Consider the following 21594-nt stretch of genomic DNA (forward strand, 5'->3'; position numbering starts at 1 on the left):
AACATCTCTCCATTTATTTAGTTCTTTTTCTTGGCTGCACCTGCAGCATGTAGAAGTTCTCAGGCCAGGGATCCAACCCATGCCACAGCAGCAACTAAAGCTGCTGCAGTGACAATGCCAGATCCTTAACCTGATGCATCACAAGAGAACTCGATTTAGTTCTTCTTTAATCTCTTTCATCAGAGTTCTGTAGTTTTCCTCATATAAGTCTTATACATATTTTATTGGATTTATGACTAAGTATTTCAAATTTGGGGGTGTTGTTGTAAATGGTATTGTTTTTAAATTCAAATTAAACTTGTTCATTGCTGGACTACAGGAAAGCAATAGATTTTATGTATTAACTTTACATCTTACAACTTCGCTATAATCATTTATTACTTCTAGGAGTTTTTTGTTGATTCCTTCAGATTTTTTACATGGATAATCATGTCATCTGTGAATGAAGACAATATTATGGCTCCAATCTGTACGCCTGCTATTTCTTTTTCTTGTCTTATTACATTAGCTAGCATTTCCAGTACAATGTTGAAAAGCAGTGGTGAGAAGGAACATTCTTGTTCTATTCCTGATGTTGGTGGAAAGCTTCAAGTTTTTCACCATTAAACATATTAGCTATAGATTTCTGGTTTATGACAGTTTTTATCACAAATGGGCATTGGATTTTTGCAAAATACTTCTTCTGCATCTATTGATATGATCATGTGATTTTTCTTCCTTAGCCTGTTGATGTGATGAATTAATACATGAGTTTTGAACCATATTTGCTTACCTGGGAACCATATTTGCTTATTTGGTCATAGTGCATAATTCTTTTTATACATTGTTGGATTCAATTTACTAATATTTTGTGGAGGATTTTTGCATCTATGTTCATGAGATTTACTGGTTTGCAGTTTTCTTTTCTTTCATTGTAATCTTTGTCTGATTTTAGTATTAGGGTAATACTCCCTTCATAGAATGATTTACGAATTATTCCCTCTGCTTCTCTCTTCTGAAAGAGATTGTAGAGAACTGGTATAATGTGATCCTTAAATGTTTGGTGGTGAAACTATCTGGGCCTGGTGCTTTGTTTTGGAAGGTTATTTAATTATTGATTCTAGGGAGCTCCCATTGTGGCGCAGCAGAAACGAATCCAACTAGGAACTATGAGGTTGCAGGTTCGATCCCTGGCCTTGCTCTGTGGGTTAAGGATCCGGCATTGCTGTGAGCTGTAGTGTAAGTCACAGATGCGGCTCGGATCTGGCATTGCTATGGCTCTGGCGTAGGCTGGCAGCTGTAGCTCCAATTCGACCCCTAGCCTGGGAACCTCCATATGTTGCAGGTGTGGACCTAAAAAGGCAAAAGACAAAAAAAAAAAAAATATTGATTCTATTTATTTAATAGGTACAGGCCTATGTAGATTATCTATTTCTTCTTGTGTGAGTTTTGACAGATTATGTCTTTCGAAGGACATAATTTTGGTCCATTTCATAGGGGTTATCAAATTTATGGGTATAAAATTTTTCATCATACTCCTTGATTATTATTTGAATGTCCATGGATCTGTAGTGATGTCCCTTCTTCCCTTTCTGATATTAGTCGTTTGTGACCTCTCACTTTTTTTCTTAGTTAGCCTGGCTAGAGGTTTATCAATTGCTATGATCTGAATGTTTGTGTCCCTCCAAAATCAATATGTTGAAACCTAACTTCCAAGGCGATGATATTAGGAGGAGGGGCCTCTGGGAAGAGATTAGATCATGAGGGCATAACCTTCATCACTGAAATGACTGCCCTTACAAAAGAGACCCCAGAGAGCTAGCTCACATGATCCACCATGTGAAAACACAGTGAGAAGTCAACAGATGAGGGCTTTCATCAGAACTGACCATGCTGGCCCCTGTCTTCCATTATTTTTCTACATTTTGTGGCTTTAACTGAGCCTGTTATATGATTCCAGTTTCCCTCCTTTCTTAGCATATTGCTATACTTCTTTCTATCCTTTTTTTTTTTTTTTTTTTTTAGTGGTTGACTTTGCAATATATATTTTAGTGGTAGAGTTTGTAACATACATTTACGACTAATCCAAGTCTACTTTCAAATAACACAACACCATTTCATGGGTAGTTTGAGTACCATGTAATAGCAAAATAATCCTAATTCTTGCCTCCTCTCCCTTGTATCATTGCTGTCATTCATTTCACTTGTACATAAGCACACATAAGCATACACACACGCACACAAACATACACAGGTGAATATGTTGTTGCTATTTATTATTTTGGACAAAATGTTATCTCCTAGATCAATTAAGAACAAGAAAAATAAGTTTTTAATTTTACTTTAATTTATTCCTTCTCTAATGCCCTTCCTTTCTTTATATAGATCTGAATTTCTGACCTATATCATTTTCCTTCTCTCTAAAGAATTTCTTTTAATGTGTCTTACAAAGCAGGTCTATGGGTAACACATTCCCTCAATTTTTGTTTGTCTGAGAAAGTCTTTATTTCCACTTCACTTTTTGAAGGATACTTTCACAGGGTACAGAATGCTAGTTTGGTGGCTTTTTATCTCAACATGGTAAATATTTCAATCCATTCTCTTCTTGTTTGAATGCTTTCTGAACCATGCAAGGTCAGATGTAACTCTTATCTTTGCTGTTCTGTAGATAAGATATTTTTCTCTCTTTAGCTTCTTTCGGGATTTTTTTCTTTTTAATTTTCTATAGTTTAACTACATGTAGGTTTTGTTTCTTTTTTGTTCTGCACTTAGTATCCTACTTGGTGTTCTCTGAATTTACTGGAGCTGTAGTTTGGTATCTGACCTTAACATGGGGAAATTCTCAGTCATTATTACTTCAGTTATTTTTTCTGTTTCTTTCTTTTGGTTTTTGTTTTGTTTTGCTGTTGCTTTTTAGGGCCGCACCTACAGCATACGGAAGTTCCCAGGCTAGGGGAACAAATCGGAGCTACAGCTGCCAGCCTACGCCACAGCCACAGTAACTCAGGATCTGAGCCGAGCCTACAACGTACACCACAGCTCATGGCAACACCAGATCCTTAACCCACTGAGTGAGGCCAGGGATGGAACCTGCCACCTCTTGGTTCCAAGTCAGATTTGTTTCCATTGCACCACAATGGGAACTCTCTTTCTTCTGGTTTTACTGCTACATACATGTTACATTCCTTGTATCTGTCCCACAGTTCTTGGCTCCTCTGTTCTGGTTTTTTTTTTTTTTTTTTTTTTTTTCCTGTCTTTTTTTCCTTTGCTTTTCAGTTTTAGAGGTTTCAATTTTTTTGTTTTGTTTTGTTTTATTAGAGATTTCTATTGAGATATCCTCCAGCTCAGAGATTCTTTCCTCTGCTGGGTCAAGTCTACTAATAAGCCCATCAAAGGTGTCCTTCATTTCTGTTAAGCATTTTGAGGATCTTTCTTGGAATTTCCATCACTCTCTTCCTTTTATTATTATTGCTATTATTATTATTGAGTATAGTTAATTTATAATGTTGTGTTAGTTTCAAGTGTACAGCAAAGTGATTCAGATATTTTTTTTCAGACTCTTTTCCAACATAGATAATTACAAGATATTGAGCCTAGTTCCCTGTGCTATCCAGAAGTTCTTGTTGTTTATCTACTTTACATACCGTATATATGTTAATCCCAAACTGCCCATCTCTTCTTCTATGCTGTCTTTTTTATCCATCAGAACCCTTAAGAGTAGGAATCCTCGAGGTTTTAATTCCTGGTCTGATAAGTCCAACATCCCTGCCACATCTGAGGTTGGTACTGCAGATTGCTCTGTCTCTTCAAACTGTGTGTGTGTGGGGGGGGGGGAGTTGGTAATTTTTTTCTTGATAGCCAGACATGATGTCCTGGAGAAAAGGGACTGTCATAAACAGTCTTTAGGAAGGTGATGATAAGGTGTGGGCACAAGGGAAATATTGTAGAGATTCATGATAAGGTCTGTCTCTTAGTGAACCTTTGGACTATGAGCCTATTTATTTATTCATTTTGGTCTTTTTAGGGCCACACTCACGGCACATGGAGATTCCCAGGCTAGGGGTCAAATCAGAGCTCTAGATGCCAGCCTACGCCAGAGCCACAACAATGCAGGATCCAAGCCACGTCTGTGACCCACACCACAGCTCACGGCAATGCCAGACCCTTAACCCACTGTGCAAGGCCAGGGATCAAACCTGCAGCATCCTCACGGATGCGCATTGGGTTTGTAAACGGCTGAGCCATGACGGGAGCTCCTGGACTCTGAACTTTACATGTGCTTCTCAGTTCCCACACCTCTTAGGCGGGACATGATGGCCAGGGCTGTCTGAAGCTGGGTATTTCCCTTCTTTCAGGTCTGTTAGGCTCTGATAAAACCCTGGCAGGTCTGGTTCTAGTTGAATAGTACCTTCTGAGGGCAGACCACGGTAGGAAGAACAGAATGTTCTAAATGGTTCTGCCCCCCCACCCCCCACATCAGAAACACGAGGCATTTTTTTTTTTTCTCTGAAATTCATTGTGGGAACCAGGTCAAACTCCTGAAGGTAAAATCCCTAAAAGTATGGGTGTCCCCTTATGACTGGGTCTTCCCAGAGTTCTTAACTCTCTGAGTTGTCTTCATCAATCACAGTTCAGGTTTCCTACCCCAGCCCTGGTTCCATGGAGGTTTCTGCTCATGAAGTTTTGCTCTTATAAGTTGTGATTCTCTGCACCTGCTTGTCTGTTTCTCCAATTTGGGAGGGCAGCAGTTTGCCCTGTGATGTCACCTCTCTTAAGGATCTAAGAAGAGCTGTTGATTCTTCCAGTTCCTTCTGCCTTTTACCAGTTGTTCAAACAGATGGGTGACACCTAGGCTCCTGACATGCCAGGCCAGAAACTGGAAGTCATGATTTGGTTTTTTTTTTTCATCTAAGCCAATTTGAGGTGGATTTCTGCTACTTACAAACAAAAGAATCCCACTGAAAATAGTTACTTGGGTAGCACTTTTCCATTTATAAGCAGTTCCATAGCTGTTAGCTCTTTTAATGAGTACATCAAGACCCAGAGACAGGACATGATTGCTCAAAGTTTAAAAAAGGTAGAAGAAACAGCCTGGGCCTCAGCTCAGAGACAAGCAATCCAATCCCTTTATTTTACATATAGAAAAGCAGACCATGTCCCTATATATTCTTGGTGAAGCTTCTTCAGAAGATGATTTAACAGCACCGATCCATTGTAAATGTATAGAGCCTTTGGAGTTCCTGCTGTGGCACAGCAGGTTGAGGATCTGGTGTTGTCTCTGTGGGGGGGTGTGGGTTCAATTCCTGGCCTGGCACAGTGGGTTCATAATCCAGGGTTGCCACAGGTGTGGTGTAGGTTGCAGCTGTGGCTTAGATTCAGTCCCAGGCCCCGAGGGTGCAGCCAAAAAAAAAAAAATATATATATATATACACACACACACACATATATACACACACATATACATATATATACATACATATATATATATGTAAAAAACATACAGAGACTTTGACCCAGCAATTCTAATCCCAGAAATAGAGCCTACTCACACATATGCACAAGTATGCTTGTTGCGGTCTTGTTTACAATAAGAATAGAGCACAATCTAAATTTCCAACAACAAAGAAAAGATTATATTGATTAAAGTATACATTGCTAGGGAATACTTCACAGCCAATACAAAGAATGAGGTGGATGTACAGGTACCCCATGGACGTTCTCCAAGACATGGTGTTCAATGAAAAAGGCAGGACTCATAGGAGTATGGTCAGTGTGACTTCATGTGTAAAAGAGAAAATAAGGAACTGATACTTGTACATGTGTCATGTACGCAATACAGACAAAGGACTTCAAAGGCTATACGCCCCAGCACCTCCCCAAGGTTACCTCTGGGGAGGACATGGAGAATGAAGGAATTTTATGCTTTGTTTTGCGTCTTTCTGCATTGCTGTAATGCATTAAGAATGTCTGCATTGCTGTAATGAATTAAGAATGTATCTGTGTACTCCTTGGCCAATAAACCCACAGACAAACACGACTGGACAGGCAGAACATTCTGCCCAGGGACACACAACATGGTTCAGATCTGGTCCAGAGCTCAGGCCTCCTGACCCCTACACTGGACTCATCTGTCTACCGTCTCTGAATCTCCACAGCCCTTGTTAGCATTGAAGCAACCACTGTTTATTGCGGTATAGGTCACAATCCTAAGAGATACAAACTACCCTCATGCATTTTTTTTTTGGCTGTACTTGCTGCATGTGGAAGTTCCTGGGCCAGGGATTGAACCCGGGCCACAGCAGAGACAATGCTGGATCGTTAACCCGCTGAGCCACCAGGGAACTCCCTCTCATGCCTATTTTGCAGATGAGAAGACTGAGACTCCAGAAGGGAATGTCCCTAGGTTTGAAACCTTTGGTCTAATCCCAGGAGAGAGAAAGTCTTTTGTAACCCCCTTGCCTCCTGGCCCCTACCACCTGGAAGCCACTCAGGAAATGCAAGTTGGCCTGAGAACTGACCTGATATTCCTCCTCGGTAAGGCCCTCAGCCAGGGCATGCTGGCGCAGCTGGTCGGGGTCCTGGGCACGGAAGAGGCGGCTGAGCAAGGCATAGATGTAGGGGGCCTCAGGGGAGGTCTGCAGCAGGACAGCCAGGCCTCCGTACCAGGCGGCCCGTGACAGGTGGTGGGCATAGAGGCGCTCTGTGGGCGACAGCAGGCGGAAGGCCTCGCGGCAGTCCAGGCTAGACACGCCGATGTCATTGGGGAGGATGTACTGGGTGTCCGCCATGGGCCCTGCTGAGAACCATCACCACGTTCACAGTCGTCACTTAGCACATGCCAACTGCACACCTGGCTCTGTGCTCTCACAGCCTCATTTAATCCTCCCCAAAGTCCAGGAGGAAGGGAACACCATGGTACCCATGCACCAGAAATGCTAACTGAGGCCCAGAGACGATTAGTGACCCACCCAAGGAGATTACAAAATATACTGGGAGGCAACATTTGGCCGGTGGCCTCTCCATCTTAAAGATGGAATCCAACTACCTAGTGTTACAGATGGGGAAACTGAGGTCCAGAGGGACTAGGAGGCAGAGGTCAGAAGCAGAGATCTGTGTCTCTACTCCAGCCCAGGCCTCTCTTCACCTCCCCTCCTCCTTCATTCTCCTGCAAGTGTTTCAACTCTGCCCACGGCTGTGTTCACAAGGACAGACTCCCTGCAGGAAAACCCAGGTTCCAATCCTGGCTCAGCCCCAGACTCCCAATATCAAGTCCACTGTTCCACTTTTTTTGTGCCTGGATTACTGACTCCTTAAAATGAGGTCGATAAAAACCCCAGGCTCGCAAGATGGGTGTGCCAATTAGATGAGGTCACACCAGATCGCATGGAACTTATCTACAGCAGTAATGATTTTCCTTGTTCCCTTCCTCTCTCCGAGCCCAGGATCGGTTCCACTTTCACCTCTCTGCCTTTTCTTTGGCCCTCCGTCCTCCTGCCCTCTCTCTGTGCTCAGCCAGGGGAGATACCGGAGCCACACAAGTTCAGAGCTGGGAGAAAACTCATTTTACAGATAGGGAGAGTGAGGCTTAGAGAAGCCAAGCAACTTACTGAAGGTCTCACTGCCCCGTTGGGACCTAGCTGTCTCCCAACTCAGGATATGCTCCACAACGCCCTCCCTTACTGAGAATGAGTTTCTAACCTCACTCGCCAACCCCGCTGCGGCTCCGGAATAGCACGACTCCCTGGGTTCTGAAAGGGGTGTTAACCCTTTGCTGCCCGGAGCGTTCCTTGGCCTCGTGGCCGCGATGAATCTGAAAGGGGTACCGGATGAGAGGCAGAAAGGGAGTGATCTTGCGCCCGGTCCAGACTCGCCCTGTCTCCCGAGAATGGCACGCTGTGACCCCGAAACCCGGGCACCGCGCCTCACCTGCCGCAGCTGCTCGGATCGCAAACTCACTTCCTGCTTCCGGCTCCCCCATTCATTGGGCTCCGCGAACTCCGCCCCCACCCGCCAATTGCCGGGCCTCGGGGCTCGGATGGGCGTCGACTCCAGCCAATAGGCGCGCCGAGGGGACCTCCGCCGGCACGCCGGCTTCCCGCCCCCAGGCGCTACGGGGCCCTGCGCGGCATGGCCCTGCGGCCTTGGCCTCTCGTCCGCCGGGGGCGCTCGCGCGGGGGTCAGGAGTCTCCCGTGGCCGGCCGGGTGGTGGCCTAGTTACGACAGACTGGGCTGACCAGGTGCCCCGAGTCCAGGCCGGGCGGCGTGGCTGGCACGGACAGGGCACCGGGGATTTCCCCACAGAGAGTCCTGATCCCCGCTCTCTTGGGGGGTTTTCTGCGTCCTCCAACCTCTGTTTTGTTTGTAGGAACCTGCCCCTTGGGAGTGATGCCCCTTCCTCAGTGGATTCAAGGGCCGGGGATGGAGACTCTTCCGAGACTGTATTGCCTTCCGCGGGCTCCTGCCAGGGCCGAGTTGGTCCCACTGTGCGGAGATGCGGAGAAACGCCCCCGAGTGCTTCCCTGCGCCGCTTGCCACCAGCCTGGAGGGGCAGCAGCTAAATATCATCGAGCCGCAGTTTCCTCAGTAGAAAGCGGCAAGGGGCTTAGGAGTTTGCCGGTGCTTGCCGGGTTCCCGATGGGTGAGAAAGGCGCCTGTGACTGGGAAAGTTTGCTCAGGGTAGAGTCCATCCTGAAATCCGCTCTTGCATGTCTGGACAGACTCCCAGGAGGCTGGCCTGAGTGGGGAAAGGTTTGCGGAAGTGCCTAGTGACCAGCCTGGGCCCAGTGCAGAATACTGTGAGGGTCCCAGGTCAGAGAAAGGGGCAAAGCCAGGCCATCTAAGGTGGAATCAGGCTTCCACTGCCTACTGGCTGAGTGTCCTTGGAAAGGTCACTTTACCTCTCTGAGTCTTGACTTCCTCAGCCAAAACACCGAGCTGAAAATTGTCTTTACTGGAGGGATGTTGAAGGCTTGAGTAAGGTACTGACAGGGTAGTGCTGCCCCCTAGTGTTGTGCAGAGAGGACTGGAGGAGAGAGGACACCTGAAATCCACAGACCTTCCTTGCCGGGCTTTGCCACACTTGTGTCTATGCCCAGAGTTAGCAGCCGCCCACCACTGGTGCTGGTTCTCATTCACAAAAGGTGTTCAAGGCCCTGCTGAGCACAACCGTGCTGCTAACTGGTGATTTTGATGGTAATTATCACTATAGGGAGGAACTCAGAAAATAGCACCCCCCTCTTTTCTGTGCCTCAATTTTCACTGTCTTTAAAATGGGTGTAAAGCCTTCCCTGACTTGGATAAAGGAGGTAGTGCTGCTCATTGCCACCAGGGGGCAGCTTAGGCCAAGGAAAGATTCCAGTACTCCATGGAGCACCCCCAACCAAGCTGCTTTTTTTTTGCTTTTTAGGGCCACACCCATGTCATATGGAAATTCCCAGGCTAGGGGGCTAGGGGTGGAATACATGCTACAGCTCCTGGCCTATGCCAGAGCCACAGCAACACCAGATCTGAGCTGCATCTGTGACCTCTGGGCAACGCCGGATCCTTAACCCACTGAGCGAGGCCAGGGATCGAACCAGCAACCTCATGATTCCTAGCCAGATTCGTTTCCGCTGTGCCATGATGGGAACTCCCCAAGCTGCATTTTTAATCATCACAGCTAATACGAGCACTTCCTGAAGTACTGTGCTAGCGGCTTGACTTGGAGGATCTCATTACCTATTGTACATATGGGGAAAGTGAGGGTAATGGTTGTACTGACTTCCCTAAGGGTCCCTAGGAAGTCCTCGGGTGTTCCTAAAGTGGGGTCTAGACCTACTTAGACCTAACGACACAGTATCCCCCCACGTGCCCCAACACACACACACACACACACACACACACACAGTATCACATGGTCCACTCCCTGGAGTCATGACCATCCCCAGCCTTGGCTCTTTCCCATGAGAATGAAGAGGGATAGGTGAGAAAGTAACATTCAGTACATACAGGCAGTTCCCATCATGGCTCAGTGGGTTACAAACCCGACTAGTATCCACAAAGATGCGGGTTTGATTCCTGGCCTCGGTCAGTGGGTTAAGGATCTGGCGTTGCCATGAGCCATGGTGTAGGTCTCAGATGCAGCTTGAATCCTGTGTTGTTGTGGCTGTGGTGTAGGCCAGCAGCTGCAGCTCCAATTCAACTCCTGGCCTGGGACCTTTCATATGCTGCAGGTGTAGCCCTAAAAAGCAAAAAAAAAAAAAAAAGTACATACCATGTTACGGGTACTCTCCATACATTCACAACCATCTGGTGATGCAGGGAATGTTAGTCCATTTAACAGTTAAGAAGACTGAGGCTTCAAGAGTTGGAAAGGAGCAGAGCTGAGCCAAGGCCAGGGCTGTCTGGCCCCCCTCCACCAACATGTCTGAGTTCTTCCCCTATCTAGTTCCCAAGAAAGTGAGATGAAATCTAGGAAGAATTGAGTTCCTACTGCTCCGGATGTGTGTGCGCGTGTGTGTGAGAGAGAGTTGCAGTGTCTCCACATCCCCCCAGCATCCCATCTGGGTTCCCCCTCTGCAGCAGCAGGATGCTCTGGAATCAAAAATCTGATCACGTCCTCTTCTCACCACCAGCACGCATCCCCTGTCCTCTCAACAGCCCCAGGTGTGGTCTCTGTGGCTCCAACCAGCTGCGTGGATTGGGCCAGGTCCCTTCCCTCGGAATCTGTTCTCCCTCAGGCTCTGTCTTCCACTGGGGAAGATGCCCACATCAAGCTGGTACTCTTTTGATTTTTCCAGAATCTCCATCTACCTGTCTTTCCAGCTTTCTTGCCCCAGGAAAGGCCTGGAGCAACCCTAGCAGCACGCTGAGCTTGCCTTGGCTCTCAGACAGAGGTGACACTTAACCCAGGTGAATAGGGATCCTGTTCAGACTTGGACTCCATGGCAACCAAGGTCCCCCAGACCCCAGCCCCATGTCCCCACCCCTCTTTCTTCCTTTCTGCCCCTCCACACCCAGCTCATTGGTTGTCAAGCGTCTTCCTTGCTGCACTTTGGCCCATGCTGTCCCCTTACCTGGGCTGCCCTCCCACCCCATCCCTCCCCGTTCAAGGAAAGCAGCCCAGTGAGACGGAGACGGAAGGCTCCGAGGCCAGGCGGGTGGTGTGGATTCAAATCTGACTTGGCCACTTTCTAGCTGTGTGACCTGGAGCGTGTGCTTTAATCTCCCTGTAACCAGAAATGGTAACATCTCCCTCCCTGGGTTACGGTGAGGATTAAATAACAAACCCTCTGCCAGGCAGCGATCGGTGCCTGGTGAGTGCTCGTGAACGTGGTTATTATCACCATCGGCACAGGGCACGAGGGGGGCGTTCAGTAATAGCAGCCCTTGTGTCACAGCCCACACTCTAGAACCGTGAGTCCTCTCTCCTCCCTCAACTCCTGTTTAGAAGTGGGGTTCCCAACCTCCCTCCAGCATCTTCCCTGCCAGCACGGCCCCAACCTCCAGGCCCCTTTCTGCCCCGCTGCAGTCCATGCTGCAGCCACTCTGAACCCCTCACTCAGTTCCCTGCACACTTACACCTGAGCCTGTGCCCCGCCTCCCTTCTGTCTGGGGCCCCCTCCCTCCCCTCCTGTAAGGATCCCCAGCCAGCCACTGGGGCTGAGCCCGGATGCACCTCCTCAGTGAATCTCTCTCACTCCTCGCTTTCCTACCCGCCAGTGAGACCGGCTTCACAGCTCCCGATACTTCTCGGATCCTAGCACACAGGAAGCCAGGCTGTCATTCAGTAATTTGGGCTGGCATCCACTAGCCTGCGAACTCCACCGGGCAGGGAACCAGGTCTGACTGTCTCTGTGTCCCCAGATCCCATTTGGCAAGCAGTCCAGACCGCCGTGGGGGCTCAGCGGATGTCAGTCCCCGCCTGCCGCCCACCCGTCACTCACTCGGGGGCGGGAGGCGATGCACGCACGTGGGACGCGCGGGATTTGGGAGGGCAGCTGAGCGGCAAGGTTTATAGAGGAACCCAGAGCAGCAGCAGGGCGATGATCTGGAGCTGGGTTGGCAGGCTCAGGGCACAGCCAGCCTAAGCTGGGGGTCAGGGGCTCCCGGCCCCTTCACTCCCCCAGGGGCACAGTGTAGGCGGCATGATGTGGGATGCCCCAGGACGGGCTGGGGCACAGGGGTGGGCTCCCCTCCATCGGCCGAGTGAGAGCTGGTGCCGATGGCCCCATTATTCTGACTGGGGATAGGAGTCGCGGGGACCCCCTTCGGAGTCAGAGTTAAGAGAGGAAGGGCACAGCCCATCCAACGCGTCCATCCGGCTGGCTATGTGCCAGCAGGTAGAGTCCCACATGCAGAGCTCCCTCTGGGCTGCAGGAGGTGGGGGACCTGGGTGGGCAGGCGGGCGCAGCAGCAGGAGGCCCCAGGGAGCCTAGTCCAGCGGCCCCTGGAAAATGAGGCGGACACAGCCATGCTCGCCAGTGAGCCAGGCCCCGCAAAAGGGGCAGGCGGCATGGAAGGCGTGGGTGCCATGGGGCAGCGGCGTCTGAGCCCAGTAGCGGGCAGTCTTCTCGGAGCAGACGTGGCCGCAGGGCGCAAAGGCGTGACTGGGCGGCCCAGGGTCCAGGCAGAGGCCAGCCTCCTGGCCGAGCCACAGGGGCACATAGGGCCCCACGAGGCGGCAGAGAGGACACTCGCGCTCCTGGGGACCCCGTTCTCGCCGGCAGCCCCAGCCATGGTAGCCGTGGACGTGGCCGCAGCGGACGTAGACCCAGGGCTGCTGCTTGTCGGGTGCAGTGCGGCCACGGGCCGGGCTGGGGAAAGCCAGGGTGCTGAGGCCCACGGGACACTGGGGCCGAGCCGCGTTTGCTTCCTGCCGCTGGGCCTCCAGCTGCTTCAGCGTGGGTGCCCGCAGCAGCCCCGCCGGCGTGCGCCACAGCAGCGTGGCCCCACACAGGTCGATGAGGGAGCCGTCCTGCAGCACGTTGGACTCATTTTCCACCTGCAGGGGCAGCGGAAGGGCCTTAGTGCCCAAGAGGCTCCTGAAACCCCTGCTATCGGCCACCATCACCCCAGACAAGCCCCCCCCCCCACATCCATCCCACTGAACCTCCCTGGAGGGAGCACCCAGAACCAGTGGTGCTGGCTCAGGCAGAGGAGGGGTAGGGCTGGGGCAGAGGAGGCAGTAGGGCTGGGACAGAGGAGAGGGGAGGCCTGGGGCAGAGAAGCAGGAAAGACTGAGAAGCCATGGGAAGGTAGGCAAGTCGTCCCAGGCAGGCACCATTGCTTACTCTCCGTGGAACGTGGGCCTTGGTCACCTCATCTGTCAAATCAGAAGGTCTAGACCAAAATGAGGGTTTTCTAAAACATTTTCCCAGGCTCTCCCCTAATGGAAGAGGCCAGAAAGTCCTCTGTCCAAAACACTGGGGACTTAGCTCAAAGCAGCTGTCCTAAGGGCTGTGGTTAAAAGCAAGGACTCCGGCACTAGATTGTCTGGCTGAAAGTTCCAGCCTCACCATCGTTTCCTAACTCTGTGTCCCTGGGGGAGTAACTCATCCTCTCTGTGTCTTAACTTCTTATCCTCAAGACGGATTCTGCTTCCCTGTCTAGCAAGTGGTTCTCATGAATCCATCAATGTAAACACACAGAACAGTACCTGGAACACAGTAGGTGCTCAATAAGTGTGTACTAGTGAAACAGTCACAGGCATAACTTGAAAAAATAATGTTTCCTCAGATCTCCCCATAGAGTCGATGCTCTGGAAACAAAAGCCATGCTTTTCCTTGGGGTCTGGCATTTCCTTGCCCAACTTGCTCATACAGAGAAAAAACTCTGCGTGGGCCATTTGAGGCGCTTGGCCCCGCGAACCTCACATTAATTCTCTGATCTGTACCATGTGGTACGTTCACTGTCACCTGTGTCAGAGCTTCTCAAGGCCCTTTCCTGCTGGGAGAGAATAAAGCTAAGCCCGTGTGAATGTGACAGACACATTACAAACTGCCAACACTTTAGGCTATAAATTGCTCACACACAGGCCAAGTGTCACCCTCGTAAGAGGGTGTGAATTTTTAAGCGGCTGACACCCCACCGCCACTTGGTCTTGCGCGGTGTGTCTGTGTGCGCCACTTCCCACCCCCCCACGGACCTCTGGCAGTATGTGGGCTCTACTTGCAGATGCTGGTCTGGTCCCCTCTATGGGGACAAGAGGCAACGCCCCCACACGGAGACTGTTGGGGCTCCCTTGTGCAGCAGGACGAGGCCATCGCCCAGCTCGGGCAGGGGGGAAGGGCAGATTGGAAGGGCAGGGAAGGAACGGGGAGGGGGTCAGTGAACAGGCCACCTACCAGTTTCCCCCGCTGCTGTGCCGAGCGGCTGTCCCTCAGAGTGTACACATTCCCACAGACCGAGATCTCCCGCCAGACACCTGGGGCTGAGTCCTCAGAGAAGCCGCCGGCTGGGTGCATCACCAGCACCCCGTTGGTGGTTAAGCCGTCCATCAGGCCGTCGGGGGTCCGCCATTTGGCTGCCCGCTCCTAGGACCACATGTGGGATCAGGTCACATCCCCAAGCGGCCCCCAGCAGGCCAGGAGTGCTGCCCTCTACCCTCAAGCCCAGAGGTGGCCCGGAAAGGACCGGGACTGAACTGGTGCTGCGAGGCCTTGGGCGTCACTTGACCCCTCTGAGCCTGGCTTTGCTCGGTTGTTAAGTGGGGTTGCAAATCCCTGCTTAGGTCATGGCTAGGAGTCAGGCGGGTCCCTCCCCCCAGGATGCCGCCCCTCCTCAGCCTACCCCTCGGCTCCCTCTCAGATGAAGTGCCCGTCCCTCCTTGGGGGGGCTCACTCACTCCAAGGAAGATGTTGCTGGAGGCGTCGAAGCCAGCGGCATAGATGCGGGCGGTATAGGGCGGCCTGCGGTCACAGAGGATGCGGCAGGCGTAGCGGGAGATCGTGCTCTGGGCAGAGGGGCCCTCAGCAGCGCCCCCTCCAGGCGACGTGTCTGTTACCACGAAGTCAATCATGTTCTCGGTGGAGCGACCAATCTGTGAGGGAGGGAAGGGTTAGCACAGGGATGCTGTGTGCGGAACTCACTCCCAAGGGCTTCCCAGCCCAGGGTTCCCAGCAGCTGCTCTGCGTGCAGGGTCACCGAACAATGAGGGGACAGCACCATCCCAATTCCCCAGGCTTCTCCTTCTCTGTCTCCCCCACGGTTCTCAAAAGCACCCCACTCAATAAAAACTAGTTGATTTGCAGATAGAACAGTGAAAGGGTAACTGACACCTATGGTATGGGAGTGCTCAAATACTAGTTTAAAAAAATAGTGAATTTTTGGTATTTCCTATAAGCTTTTTTTTTTTTTTTTTTTTTTTTTTTTTTTTTTTTTTTTTGTCTTTTTAGGGCTGCACCTGAGGCATATGGAGGTTCCCAGGCTAGGGGTCTAATCAAAGCTGTAGCTGCCGCTCTACACCACAGTCACAGCAACACCACATCTGAGCAGTGTCTACGACCTACACCACAGCTCATGGCAACGCTGGATCCTTGACCCGCTGATCCAGGCCAGGGATCGAACCCGCAACCTCATGGTTCCTAATTGGATTCGTTTCCACTGCGCCATGATGGGAACTCCTTTTTTGTTTTTCGTTTTTTTTTTCCTTTTTAGGGCAGCATCCACAGCATATGGAGATCCCCAGGCTAGGGGTCAAATCAGAGCTACAGCTGCCGGCCTACACCACAGCCACAGCAACACCAGATCTGAGCCGTCGGGGACCTACACCACAGCTCACGGCAACGCTGGATCCTTAACCCACTGAGCAAGACCAGGGATGGAAGCTGCATCCTCACGGATACTAGTCTGGGTTCTTAACCCACTGAGCCACAGTGGGAACTCCTCGTGCTAAGCATTTTATATGCAGTACCTCACCTAAGCTTTCCTAACAATGCCATGCAGCCCCACTTTACAGATGAGGAAACCAAGGCCCAGAGAGGTTATGTGGCTCTTGCCCAGAGTCATCCAGCTGCTAATCAACCGAGCTGGGAGCTGAAGCCAGGCAGCAGGACTCACACCACACTGTGAACCCCTAAGCTGCATGACTCTCCAGCCCGGGAGCGCAGGCTTGGATTTGAACCTCGCTGTAGCCACTGACTTGCTGTGTGGCTGGGAAGTCAACAGCCCTTACTGGGATATCCTGCTTCCTTCTCCGAGGAGTGGTCCACTGCCCTGAGAGCCTGAGGCACCTGCCCTGGGGCCTTTGGTCTGCCATCCTCCCCCTGGAACACCTGCTGAGCTGAGCATCCAGGCCTCATGGCCCAGAGGCCAGAAGACTTGGGGAGGTGCCCGAGCATACCTGGAACATGTCTGTGTCACTGTCGTGTGTGTACTCAACTATGACCGAGTGGCTCCGGGACAGTGTGTACGAGATGCTGTGCTGGCCACGGTTGCTCAGTGCCTGGTGACAAAAAGAAGAAGTCACTTCCCTGGGCCTGTGCCCCGGAGACACGTGAGCCTCTGAGCCAGAAGCTGGAGCCCAAAGCTCAGTGGCCACTCCCAGTCCCACCCTTTGCAGAGGGTGCATTGTGCAGCTTGCACTTTACACGGGATACCTTTAGTACCCTGGGGCCACCTGCAGGAGACAGGGTTCCCATTCCCCTTTGACAGGTAAGGAACCAAAGCTCAGAGAGGAGAAAAATTCTCACACGGCTGGAAACAGCAGAGCCCGAATTCTAAGCCCCAACCTCTGAAGCCAAAGGCTTTCCCTTTGTCATTGCTGTTGTGACGGACACATCCCCGCCCTGAGCCTTGGCTGCTTCTGAGATGATGCTGACCACTTCCATCCAATGGATGGGCTCTGGTGGTCAAGGAAACGCTTTTTGCCGGCTGTAGCCCACTGCAAGGCATCTCCATCAGCACCATCTCTCTGGTGGCCCAGGGTGGTGAGTGGAGACCCCGTGGGCTCCCCTGCTCCCAGGGCAGGACCAGGAAGACCAGCACCCAGGTCCATTAGGACGAGCTGCTTGCCTTGGAGACGAGCGGTGTGGAGATGTGGTGCATGACATCTGGCTTCACTCCGTTGGCATGTGGCCGGCGGTTCAGTGCCAGGCGACTTCGACGGCGGCCCTTGTCCCCACTTGCCAGACACCCATTGTAGCTGTGGATGCGGGAGTTAAGAAGAAAGGGTTGCAGAGAGAGAGAGAGAGAGAGAGAGAGAAAGTGAGCCTCTGCCAACTTCTGGACAGACCCTACCTTAACATACAAGCCCTAGAACCACCCCAAACTAGAAGACCCTACTATTTCAAATTGGTGCCTTTAGGGAGTTGGGTGGGGGTCAGAGTATCTTCGAAAGGCCTTTCATCCAATTAACCAGTGTTTTCCGGGCTCTTGAACCATGCCTGGCTAGGTGCTAGGTGCTGGGGTGGCATAGGTAACAAGCTAGAGGTCAGTTCTGTGCCCTCAGTGGCAGGGGAGGGGGAGGTCCTTAGTTTTTCAAGGAACCTGGGTGCCACCTGCCAGACCCAGGCACAAGCCAAGGTCCTTAGTTTTTCAAGGAACCTGGGTGCCACCTGCCAGACCCAGGCCCTGGGATCGGGTTTCTAGGAGAAGGGACACCTATACTGGGCCTTGAAGAACTAGAAAGGATGCACCTTTAGCAAACTGTCATTTATCGCAACACAAGTACTACTGGAAACCAGAATGAAGGAAGGAAATAGACCCACAATGCCGCTACCTCCATATATCCACACACGTCAAATCTCTACCTTCCTTTCCAGCTCTTGTCGAGAGGGAATGAGTGTGGAAGGCAGAGATGGGATGAGTCATAACCTTGATCCCTGCCATGTGCTGGAGCTGCCGTGTTCCTGGTGCTTTGCAGTGTTAATTACCTAATGGAATCTATGCAAAGTCCTGCCAGGCAAGTAACTTTCTTCTCATTTGACGAATGAGGAAAAATGAGGCTCAGGGAGGTAAAATGACTTGCCTGAGGTCCCAGGCTCTTCAGTGGAAAATGTCTAGACTTGAACTCGGGTCTGTCTGACTCCAGCCTCTTTTGCAGAAGACTTGCTGGATGGAGGGTTCACCCTGAGCGAAGGCCCTGAGGCTGGTGGGGTTGGGTGAGATCAGAGGGATGATGTGGGTGGTGAAGTGCATCTTCTTGGGAAGATGAAGTCGGTAGGAGGGCCCCGAGCACCAGGCTGGGGATTCTGGACTCTGTTCCATAAGCAGTGGGGAGCCACGGAAGGTTTGGCAGCAGGGAGTGAAATGGATGAACGGCTGCCAAATACGGGCAAGGACCACTTGAATCAGAATCTTCCCTGCCCCACACAGGGAGGTTCTGGTTCTATACATTTGGAATGGGCCTGTTAATGGGTATTTTTCAGTGTGCTCTGCCGGTGGCTCTGATGTCCAGCCACGGTGGGCTTTCGCTGCTCCGCAGAGAACAAATGACAGTTAAGAGGGCCTACCCTCCCCCCCAGGGCTGAGCCCTCCCCCATCAGTGGCCTCACCCTCAGCTGCAATGCCTGCTCTTCCTTTGGGACAGCACGCAGCTATGTTTCTAATGCAGGTACCCCTAAGAGGGGCATCACTTTTGCCCTTGTAAGCTCTTCCCACATAGGGTGGGTGGGGCAGTTCCCTTCAGGACACAGGCTCTGGGCTTGGACAGATAAACCTGGCTCTTTCACACATCACACACCCTTTTTAAGATGGGGCTCATTTATCAGATTCATTGTGAGAACTAAACAAGATAAAGCATTTAAAAATGCTTGGCACAGAGGCATACATCTAGCAAGTTCTTGATAGATGTTAGCTATTGTTGTTACCACTGAAAAAACTAAAAGCACGTGGCATGTACATGTCAACAAACAGTAATCATTATTATTTCTAAATAATCATCACAGTGGCAACATAGTGGCTCGGGTACTTTCTTCAGGGCAAAGAGAGAGTCCAAAAGGAGGTACAGAGGGGGGAGGAAGGAGAGGAGCCTGTGCCTGGGGCGAGAGCAAGGTGGATGGTGCAGGGATCCTGGTCAGGAGAAGACCAGGAAGAGATGAAGTCTACTCAGCCATCAACTCACGTCGCTTCCTCTCCCCTGGCCTCAGTTTCCTCATCTGTAGCGTGAGGGTCAGCTGTGGCTCAGTGAAAATGCACTAGAACCTAAAGTAAGAAAGACCTGGGTCCAAATCCCAGCCCTGCCACTTACCAGCTGTGTGCCCTTGGGCCAGTCACTTCCCCTCTCTGAGCCTCGGTTTCCTCACCTCCTTCCTCACAGCATCTTTGTGAAGATTGAAATGAAATAATGTCCATGAAAGGGCTCGGCACAGGCCTGCCTCCCAGAACACTTGGTATACGTGCCGGGCACTGTTTTACGTGCTTTGCGGAAATCACCGCATCCATTCCTGCTGACAACCCTCTGAGTTATTATTACCATCGTCCCTACTGGTAAACGGGAAAACAGAGGCGCAGGGAAGTTAAGCAACTTGCAGAGGCAGGATGTGAAAACCAAGCAGTTTGGATGGCGTACCAGAGTTCTTCGCCCCGGACTATACACACTACATGCTTTATGAAAGGCAGCTGCCGTTACTTTCTTCTGCTCAGAAACTTAGGGGGGCAGTTAGAGTTGTCTCAGTCATTTATGAAAAATGGGAAGATTAAAATAACAATTGTGAATTGAAGTGGATTTGGGCAATTTTGTCTCTCACCTGGGAGGGGGAGGAGGGACAAACAGCAGAAGGCTGTAAGTGGGGTGAGCTGGGGTGCTTGGTCTGGCTGTCCTGTGGGGTGCCTGGTGTCCCACCCCTCCCCCGGAATCAGGGAGGCTCACCCCAGAACGATGAGTTCACCGTATTTGATGGGCTCCTCCCCTGGCTGTGCATCTTCACCGGGAGAAGAGAGGATGCAAGAGCCCTGGTTCTCTGGGTGCTGGAGGTCTGAGGTTCGGGGGGACCCCACTTCAGGGTTTCCTTCCAGCACCATTCTGGGCAGAGTGAGAGAGAAGAAAGAGAGCTTTGCAGCCTCTCATCCCAACGCCCCTCAGTGCCAGCTGCTGCAGGCCACCTAGGCTGAGACCAGAATGACCTTTCACCCACACTGTTGCTATGGCAACCACTAAGCTGACAGGGTTGCTGGAATACCCCAGAAGGGAGATGGATGGAATGGAACCGGGAGGGAGGGGCCACAGTCAGAGGGTCAGAATGTTCGGCAAGGCCAGAGGGATGGACTGGCTTGGGTGGCCAGAAGCTTCTTTTTGGCCAGGACCTCAGTCTGGGATCTGCTTGGGAGAAAGGCACCCGCAGGGGCTGAGGGCCCTTACTGCTCGTCTTAGACTCAGTTCCTGGGTTTTGCTTTCAGCCCTAAGACCTCTGAGTAATCCTTCGGTCAGGTTCTTGGAATCTACCTGTCCATCTTAATCTTTCTGCCCCTTTGCCAGTCTAGGCCTCTGTCTGTTTTCTCAATGACTCTCTGTCCCCACCGCTGTCCTTTTCACCATCTCTCCCCACCCTCCTCTCCATCTCTGCCTGTCTGACCACCTCTACCTCCTTATCCATCTGCCTCAGTCTCCCTATCTTGTCTTCACCCTGTGGACCCCTCCCAGGCGGTCGCCCCCTCCCTCCCTCCCTCAGGTGTCAATCTGCAGTCCCTGGGCCGCCCCGGGTCTCTGGAGGCCTGTGGGGGCGGAGCTCCCCCCTCCCGCTCGGGCTGCAGCAGAGCCTGTCTCCGCAGGAAGCCTGTTTGGAAAACATCTCCGCGCAAGAGGGACTGCGCCGGGGCAGGCCGTCGCCCCGCGCCCGGGGCAGGTACAATGACAGCCCAGCGCATACGCAGATATACACCCGGCGGCCCTTCCACACAAACACGCGCGCGCACGCACACAGTTCCGCACAACCCGAGCCCCGCGGGCAATGCCCAGACGGGCGCAGAGCCCACCCTGGACCCGCGACAGCAGGAGCGATCGCGCAAAGAGCCACAGGCGCCCGCCCTCGGACCGAGTACCCCCGCCACTCAGACACACAAACACGCCCCCCGCGCCCGCTGGGGCCCGCCTGGCGAAGCCCGCGCCCCCTCCGTCCCGGCGGCCTCACCTGGCCGCGCTCCCGACCCCCGCTCGGCGCCGCCTCCCTCTGTGCCTCGCCCTGCTCGGCCCAGGGGCCGCTGCAGCGGGATGGGCCCGGCCCGCGGCGTCTCCGCGCTGCCTCGTCACGGGGACACCCGGGGCCCAGGGAGGGGTATGAGCGCGAACAGCCAAGCCCCACCCTCTGCCCCTAGGCCCCGCCCCGTGTAAGCCCCGCCCCACCCAAGACTCCGCCCCTTGCGGCGAGCCTTAGCCCCAGTCGGCAGAGACCCTCCCATTCTCGAGATGACGCCCCTTATATGGCCCCGCCCCGGCCCTTGGAAGCCCCGCCCACCACTGTCTTAGAACCGCCCCCGCCCAACTTCGCAGCTCCAGGACTCTCAGGCAGTTTACCAGAACTCCCTCCTCCAGTTCGGCTCCCCAGACCACGCCCTAATTTGGGGGGACTCCCGGGTTCTCCCTGAGACCCTAGCTTACCCTCACCGACCACAGGCTAGGGTCTTGGCACTGGGCTGGAGGTCCCTTTCCCTGCCTTAGTCTGGGGACTCTCCACTTCCTGCCCGAGACCCCGCCTCCCA

At 52.1% G+C, this 21594-nt stretch overlaps 2 protein-coding genes across 14 annotated transcripts in view; both read right to left on the reverse strand.

Moving 5' to 3' along the window:
• DPP3 (dipeptidyl peptidase 3) overlaps positions 1–9412 on the reverse strand; it is a 40769-nt gene extending 31357 nt beyond the window's left edge. Inside the window, exons 1-3 of one of the 7 annotated variants that reach the window (XM_003353753.5) lie at positions 7906–7969; positions 7678–7789; positions 6498–6772 (exon numbers count right to left, since the gene is read on the reverse strand). In XM_003353753.5, coding sequence (XP_003353801.2) covers positions 6498–6767 — 270 coding nt within the window. In that variant the 5' untranslated portion in view covers positions 6768–6772; positions 7678–7789; positions 7906–7969. Of the gene's footprint in view, positions 1–6497; positions 6776–7586; positions 7607–7677 lie in introns of those variants that run through there. The other 6 variants (XM_005654658.3, XM_005654654.3, XM_005654655.3 and 3 more) reach the window with 6 other exon arrangements.
• PELI3 (pellino E3 ubiquitin protein ligase family member 3) lies at positions 11945–21179 on the reverse strand. Of its 7 annotated transcripts, XM_021082795.1 has the most exons (9): positions 21027–21178; positions 19769–19921; positions 19148–19219; positions 17927–18046; positions 16972–17101; positions 16301–16402; positions 14804–14998; positions 14304–14492; positions 11945–12961 (listed from the first exon to the last, which is right to left on the reverse strand). In XM_021082795.1, exons 5-9 carry the CDS (start codon positions 17002–17004, stop codon positions 12392–12394), a joined length of 1089 nt encoding a protein of 362 aa, XP_020938454.1. In that variant the 5' UTR covers positions 17005–17101; positions 17927–18046; positions 19148–19219; positions 19769–19921; positions 21027–21178; the 3' UTR covers positions 11945–12391. The 7 variants fall into 7 exon arrangements, with proteins under 7 accessions (XP_020938454.1, XP_013849507.1, XP_003122539.1 ...); XM_013994053.2 differs by lacking the exon at positions 17927–18046 and having other exon boundaries at positions 19769–20006; positions 21027–21179; XM_003122491.5 differs by lacking the exon at positions 17927–18046.

The sequence above is a fragment of the Sus scrofa genome, chromosome 2 (assembly GCF_000003025.6).
Source record: "Sus scrofa isolate TJ Tabasco breed Duroc chromosome 2, Sscrofa11.1, whole genome shotgun sequence".
Lineage (NCBI taxonomy): Eukaryota > Metazoa > Chordata > Mammalia > Artiodactyla > Suidae > Sus > Sus scrofa.

Coding starts and splice junctions, on each gene's coding strand:
- PELI3 (XM_013994053.2), bottom strand. CDS start 19,920: ATGGTGCTGGAAGGAAACCCTGAAGTGGGGTCCCCCCGAACCTCAGAC. Junction 19,220..19,768: donor GGTGAACTCATCGTTCTGGG/GTGAGCCTCCCT, acceptor ATCTTCACAAAG/ATGCTGTGAGGAAGGAGGTG. Junction 16,403..16,971: donor CCACACCGCTCGTCTCCAAG/GCAAGCAGCTCG, acceptor TTTTGTCACCAG/GCACTGAGCAACCGTGGCCA.